This window comes from Anastrepha obliqua, chromosome 1 (assembly GCF_027943255.1).
Source record: "Anastrepha obliqua isolate idAnaObli1 chromosome 1, idAnaObli1_1.0, whole genome shotgun sequence".
Taxonomy (NCBI): domain Eukaryota; kingdom Metazoa; phylum Arthropoda; class Insecta; order Diptera; family Tephritidae; genus Anastrepha; species Anastrepha obliqua.
In genome coordinates, this window is record NC_072892.1 from 46,602,005 (window position 1) to 46,609,105 (window position 7,101).

The following is a 7,101-nucleotide window of genomic DNA, read 5'->3' on the forward strand; positions in this document are numbered from 1 at the left end:
AATGTAACTTGACCTATTCCATTGCAATTCCATTTACCTCCTCCTCTATATCCTTACAAAATATCTATCAAACAAATAAAATTAAAATTTTGTTTTGAAAATTGCAACCATTCCATCAATATTTTCTTATGACGTTGTCACGTTAAACTATCGTCAGTAAACCGACTTTACAGACAACCTCTTTTTGATCTCGTCATTGGTCATGGTTATTTGAAAATCTTTGTGCGACCGCCGTAGCCGAATGGGCTGGTGCGTGATTACGATTCGGAACTCGGATAGAATGTAGGTTCGGGTCTCTGTGAAACACCAAAATTAAGAAAAAGTTGTTTCTAATAGCAGTGTATTCCTGCCATGCAAAAAGCTCCTCATAAAAAAATCTGCCGTTCGGAGTCGGCTTGAAACTGTAGGACCCTCCATTTGTGGAACAACGTTAAGACGCACACCACAAATAGGAGGAGCTCGGCCAAACACCCAAAAAAGGGATTAAGAAACTATTTCTGCTACTATATTTCTATGTTAACAATCATCTCTTTTGGATGCTGTGCATGCAACTCTGATGTTTGTTTATCTTATTTCTTGCTATTCCATTCTCTTTCTAAATTATATTACCGTATTTGGACATAATTAACTGTTATATCTGTTTACATACAAATAAAACAACTTATATTTAATTATTCCATATGGAAGAATTCCATCCACATCATTTGGAGTAATGGAGCAAATAGCATAAATAAAATTAAAAAGCATCATAAATTAAACACGATGGTCAAATTATGGGCAACCCTGCTTATGTTACATTTAAAGCAAACCAACAACTCGACTGCATTCGTTAACACATTTCTTGCAGAATTTTTGAACTTTGTGACCTTCTCCGAAAGTGTGCTACAACGCCGACTTCTTTTTGTCTGCCCAATGTATTTAAATGGAGAGAAAACCAAACCCACCAACGATAGTTGCAACAGCAAACAAATTAGTCTTTGGATTCCCAGTAAATTAGTTGGCGGCTGCCATACATTTGGGAGCGGTTACGCTTGCATCGTTTTGAACCGCACACTGCAAGCGCCACCACAAACAATAAAACAAGTATGGCAAAATGGTAAATATTATGAAATTAAAAATAATTAACTTTGTTAATATGCACAAATATATGTTCACAGCACAAATTCGTTGCTTAATAGATGGCGGTGCCAACCATTGGCGTGAATTTCTACAAAAGCATTGTGCCCTCGAAAAATTAAAAGAGCCCGAATACATAACAGGTGATTTCGACTCCATAACAGAGGAAACTCGTAAATATTTCAGTGCACCTAACACTAAATATCAACACACACCTGACCAAAATGAAACTGATTTTACAAAAGCTCTTCGGTTTTTACAACCGCAAATGAGAGCACAGAATCTTCACGAAGTTATTGCATTGCAAGAGAATACGGGCCGTCTCGATCAAATCGTGGCAAATATAAATACATTATTCAAATTACAAAGCGATACTCTAAATGTATATCTCCTGAGTAGTGCTTGTTTGAGTTGGCTACTCCTGCCTGGAAAGCATACAATTGTAGTACCAAAAGAACTAGTAGCCTGCCATCGTTGGTGTGCTTTGATGCCGATTGGAAGTAGGGCCGATATGGTTACTACTAGAGGATTAAAGTGGAATTTATGTATGTGTAAATTAATTATTTAAAATGTATATATGATTTATTTGTATTATCATTTAACAGCACAATCCCCGCTGGAGTTTGGTTATATGGTTAGCACATCGAATACTTATGAAGCTGAAGAGGTCTATGTAGAAACAGATAGCAGTTTAGTGTGGTCCATGGGATTATGGACACAAAAAGATTAACAAGAAGTGTAATTACAAATGAGGAACTGTACAAAATGTTTACTTAATATGCAAATAATTATAATTATCTATATATTGACGGTGATTCTGGTATTCGTTCCATCTTATTTTCTGGCGAATTTGATCAAGTGCGTACAAATTCATGCGTCTGAACAATTCTCCAGAGTTTCAGCGATGACATAGTTTTCTTATTCGAAATTGTTCATTGTAGGTATACAAGTAAATATTAGTTTAAGAGAAATAGGATGAAGTCGCAAACTTGTCAACGCAAAATTTGTGTTCCTCATAGGTCTCCTGCGGACCTATTGCTGTAAATATGCTTTAATGGCTTTATTCTTATATATTTATATACATACTTAAATATTTTACTTAAATACAATGTGATTCCTTGGTACCATATTTATATCTGACCAAGTATTCTCATTCCATCAGTGTTCCCAAATATGTATGAAGTTCGTTTATGTTGTTATAAAAACAACAACGACTAATAACTGTCAATGCAGCATCATTACTCAAACATAAATGGGTGTTTTTCACTATTCTAATAACACCCAGATGGAAACTTTTCTGTGTGCGGAGCGATCTTTGGAACAATTATTAATTCTGCTGTCATTTTTTTTAAAGTAATTTTAATTGTTCTCAATGGAGTAATTTACTGGTTGTTGTAACAGCTTAAACATTTCTCATACATATACGCGGAATGCCGCTGAAGTGGCAGTCCTTGGCGGGATATAAGTCGGGGTCCTTTTATCCACTCAAACAATTAAGAAAAATCTGAAGAATCTGTTTTATTAAGAAAAAAGTTATTTATTTGAGAATTCTTAATTTTCAAAATACATATGTACATGCTAAATTCTTAAGCAAAGTATCTACATAAATATATATGCCTGGGCTATTCGACTTTCAAAACTTAAAATGTTTCGCACTTTAGCATACGTTTCATTCGTGCGTGAGCCTGCTTCAAATGTACCAGCAATTTCATATTATTTGCGATGGTAGCATTCGTGTTATTACTGGCATCGTTATTGCTAATATTGTTATATGTGCCCCCACTTCGTAGCCCATTCGGACGCACGCTACACGCCTGCGCACGATGTAAACGCAATTTTTCTTTTGTCGTGAAATACTTTCTGCAAACTTCGCACGCATAGAGCTCTGCCGTGAACTCGGTATTATCGAAAGTACTGTGTTTGCTAGGCATATTATCTTTATAATCATGACATTCTTGTAGATGATGCATCATTTTCGGTTTACTGGATTTTGTTTTCGAGCAAAGTTTGCATTTTAAATAAGCTTGGAATGGCATATGCATGAAGCGATGACGCTGGAGTTCGGCGTACTTGGAGGTGTGCTGCACATCCATGCAGTCGAGACAAAGATAGGACTGTTGATTTTCTAGCAATTGAAAATTCGTTTGAATTGCATTTTCAATGTTGTGCTCGTTGAAAACATGCGTGCGCCAACTAGATTGCTCATTGAATTCACAGCCACATTCAGGACAGAGATATCGAATGTACTCTTCCAGTAGTGCTTTCTTGCTGGATTTATCGATTACAGGGAGCTTGGACATTTTGTCCTCCATGTTGGCTGTGGGCGGTAATTTTGTAAGCTTTGACGATGTTTTCGACTCGCTTAATTTTAAACGTTTTCGTGGCGGCGTTCTAACAAAGTTGTGCTGCGCTGATGTTTCATTATTCTCGTCCACTGTATTTATTTCAATGCATATTACTTGCTCTTCGTCAACTGTATTTTCTTGTTTCAAATTTTCACCTTTAACTTTAGACCTGCTATCGATGTTTAGTTTAGAAGGGTATGGTTGTGATTCCTCTTCAATTGACTCGAATACGTCAGCGCATAATTCTTCAAAGTCGTCTTCTGTGGCTGACTCAGTGGGAGTAGCAACATATTTATTATCTATCATATTGTAGTCTTTAATGATCCGGACATTACTTCGTCGGTTTACAGTAGTGGGCAATCCACTACTTCTCTGCTCTTGTTGCTTAGCAGCAAGTCGAGCCTTTTCACTGGCATATGTTTGCTTCTTCAGTGGTCTCCCGCGCTTATTGTCGTTGGTTGCATCCATCTCCTCGCTGCTATCCGTTACTCTATACCGTCTCAATATTGCATCCAGCTCAGTGTTCAGACGATCATTTATCTTTGCTCCCCACTCAATAGGTTTCCTTACAAATGGCTTGGCTTCGTTGAAATGTCGCGGATGTGCATAAATGAAATGTCGAAATATTTCCGATTTGAAAGATTTCTTTACCATACAGAAGGCGCATTTAAAGTATAAACGGAAGGGCAGATGTGTGAAGCGATGTCGCTGCAATTTTGGATGTTCATTGGTATACAAAAGTTTGCGGCATTGCAAACAGTAATGGTTGCGGGAACCCGAGATGCGATGCATTCGCAAATCATTAGAAGTGGACTGATGCGAGTCCAAATGCTTGAGCCACTGTTCGAACCTCTCCACAGTCTTCCCGCATTGCGGGCAAATAAAACGTAAGTAAAATTCAGGATTTTGACGTGGATCGCGAAGTAGTTTCTGTTCCGCCGTTGGGATTACATTGGTGGTGGTCTCACTTTCGACTTGTCGCATTTTTTCTGCCATAATAATTTGCCGGCTGTGGAATCGATAGAGGTGTTCGCAGAGTGCACGTTTCCGAGTAAATCCGCCTTTGCAGTGGCGACAACGATAGGTTCGGTTAAATGGCAAGTGTAAAAAACGATGATATTGGAGTAGTGCAATGGCCTGATTGGCATTAGCCACCCATTTATGACATACTTGACATTCATGGAAGCTCTCACTAATCTCTTTAAAGTCAAAATCTGCTGGCGTTTTGTGTATGTAGTCATGTTCCTCATTTAAATGGCGACGCCAATCCTGTTGCGATTCGAATTCAACTCCACATTCAGGGCACACAAAAGTCATGTGCGACTCCAATCGAGGATTAGCGAAATCGTTGTGCCCACTGTTACCACTACTAGCATATGGAGTCGACATTGTAAGGCATCTGAGGTTGACGTAAACGTTATGAAATTCTTAATTGGAAATTTATTCACGACAATTAAGAGATGCACATATTCTAAATTTTCCGATTGGTATATTTTCTACACTTCCTTGTATTTTGCCAAGAGTTTTCCCGAGTTTACGCGGACAGGAGTCAAAGTTGCCAACTTCATGAATTAGGCAGTAGATTTAGTGCTTTTGGAAAATTAAATCGCCCAAAAGTTTTATTTTCTGAGCTCAAATGCAATCTACATGCATTTCTCATAAATAGTTCAACATATGAAATGATTTGAAATATTTATTCATTACATGATATTATTTACATATATTTAGCACTGAGGGAGTAAAATTCCAATGCACTAAAATGAGTTCAACTTAAGCCATTTGAAAATGTGAACAGTTTTTCAATTTGGCTTTTGTTATTGTCATACATAAATGCCGAAATGAGAATCTTCAGTGATGTGTTGATGAATACTGTTAAAAGCAAAATCCTTAAACAAGAAAATCGTGGTTGTGTCAATTATAATATCTCAAATGATGTGAATTATCAATTTCATGGCCCAAATTGAAAATTATGAGGAAAAAGATCTTGAAAATAATTTGTGATATAACTTGTACATTTCTTTTACAGAAAAAAGTATTTTCTGATTTAAAGAAATTGTGTGCCTCTAATATGATAGCGATTTTTTTTCAAGTTTTGATGCTTTTTAAAATGTAAAAGTTGGCAGCCCTAAGAGGACAACCGAAGGTTGCGTTGCCACGTTTTTTTTTTAATTTACTTTCGTAAACAAGAACGGAACATTCCAAGGCAAATTATTCTATCATCCTTGAGGTTTAAGGCGTGTTTGCCTACCATGAAATTCTTCTGATTTCTCTTCAATAAGTATCTTATCCGCTCTCTTACGGGGCTTTTGAGTCTTTAATGTCTGAACAAATATGTACAATTAAGTTTGTTCTTGACGGCATTAGGATATCTTTTGACAAAAATCAACTACCATTGCCATGCTTAAGCTACTATTGTTTTTTTTTTTTATTAACGATTCTTATTCTGCCACCGTTATATGTATTTAAATTTAAATAAATGTATAACTAATAACAACATTTGCATTTTGTTGTAAAAATAACGATAATTTTCTACAAAGTCAATAAATTTTCCTTAGCTCATTTCTAATATTAAAATTTTTAGCTCAAATTTCAAAACAAATATAAAGTGCAGCTGCTTACGGTTACGGGAGAAATCCAAAATTCAATAAACATATACGGCTGCCGTTATGGTCATTGCGTTATAGTGCGGTACCTACACTCTGTTTGATCAGAGCAGCTGATTGCTATGATTACGGTTATGGCTAAGGTACGGCACCACTAATTGCAGCTTAAGCTGGATGTTGCATCGTTGACATGATTTTTTAGGCGCCGTTTGTGAGCTATGGAAAATTGTTTCGTTACTTCAGTCACAGTTGGTATGTCAAGCTCATGATGAAGGTCGCTATACCTTATATAGCCCAAAAGCCCAAAGCACTATGCAATAAATTAAAGAACTGCTTTTGGTTTGATGAATTCGCAGTGAATGTAATGAGAAGCTATTTACGACTGCTATTTAACTTATTAAATAATGACATTTTAGTGCTTTTGAACATGTAAAAATGCATGCTTATGCAGATGACATGCAAGCTTCATTTATCAGAAACTCTTACCCAAATAAGTGACTTGTCCTTTAGTTTCAACAACGGTTTATCACACATATTCAACCCTTTGGGTTTCGAAAAACGTTTTATACCGTAATAGGGACAAGACTTATTCGTTACCTGTAACGGTCGCCGTAGCCGAATAGGTTGGTGCATGATTATTTTTCCGAAGTGTACAGGTTCGAAGCTCCGTGCATGTAACACCAAATGATAGAACAAGTTTTTTCCGTTCGGAATCGGCTTAAAATTGGAGGTCCCTGTATTTGCGAAACAACATCACAAGGCGCACGCCACAAATAGGAGGAGGAGCTTGGCCAAACACCCAAAAAAGGTGCAAGCGTCAATTATATATTTATATATATACATATATATATACATATATATATATATATATTTGTAAAAAACCTATTTATTAGTTTCACTTCCATTCCAGTGCCTCGTGTTGGTGATAAGCCCCTTAAATTTGTTTCACAAAAGTAACGAATCTTGAAATATCTGCATTGCTTACACTAAATGGCATGAGACAAAATTTTATCATTCAGTCTATATTGCTGCCGTCT

At 36.6% G+C, this 7,101-nt stretch overlaps 2 protein-coding genes across 2 annotated transcripts; one reads left to right on the plus strand and one right to left on the minus strand.

Moving 5' to 3' along the window:
- Positions 1 to 611: 611 nt before the first annotated feature.
- Positions 612 to 1,939, plus strand: LOC129249037 (thiamin pyrophosphokinase 1). Its single transcript, XM_054888663.1, has 3 exons — positions 612 to 1,096; positions 1,158 to 1,661; positions 1,722 to 1,939. The coding sequence occupies exons 1-3, from the start codon at positions 763 to 765 to the stop codon at positions 1,844 to 1,846; spliced, it is 963 nt and encodes a 320-aa protein (XP_054744638.1). The 5' UTR covers positions 612 to 762; the 3' UTR covers positions 1,847 to 1,939.
- Positions 1,940 to 2,628: 689 nt separating this feature from the next.
- LOC129249031 (uncharacterized) lies at positions 2,629 to 5,274 on the minus strand. Its single transcript, XM_054888650.1, has one exon. The coding sequence runs from the start codon at positions 4,848 to 4,850 to the stop codon at positions 2,757 to 2,759; it is 2,094 nt and encodes a 697-aa protein (XP_054744625.1). The 5' UTR covers positions 4,851 to 5,274; the 3' UTR covers positions 2,629 to 2,756.
- Positions 5,275 to 7,101: the final 1,827 nt, after the last annotated feature.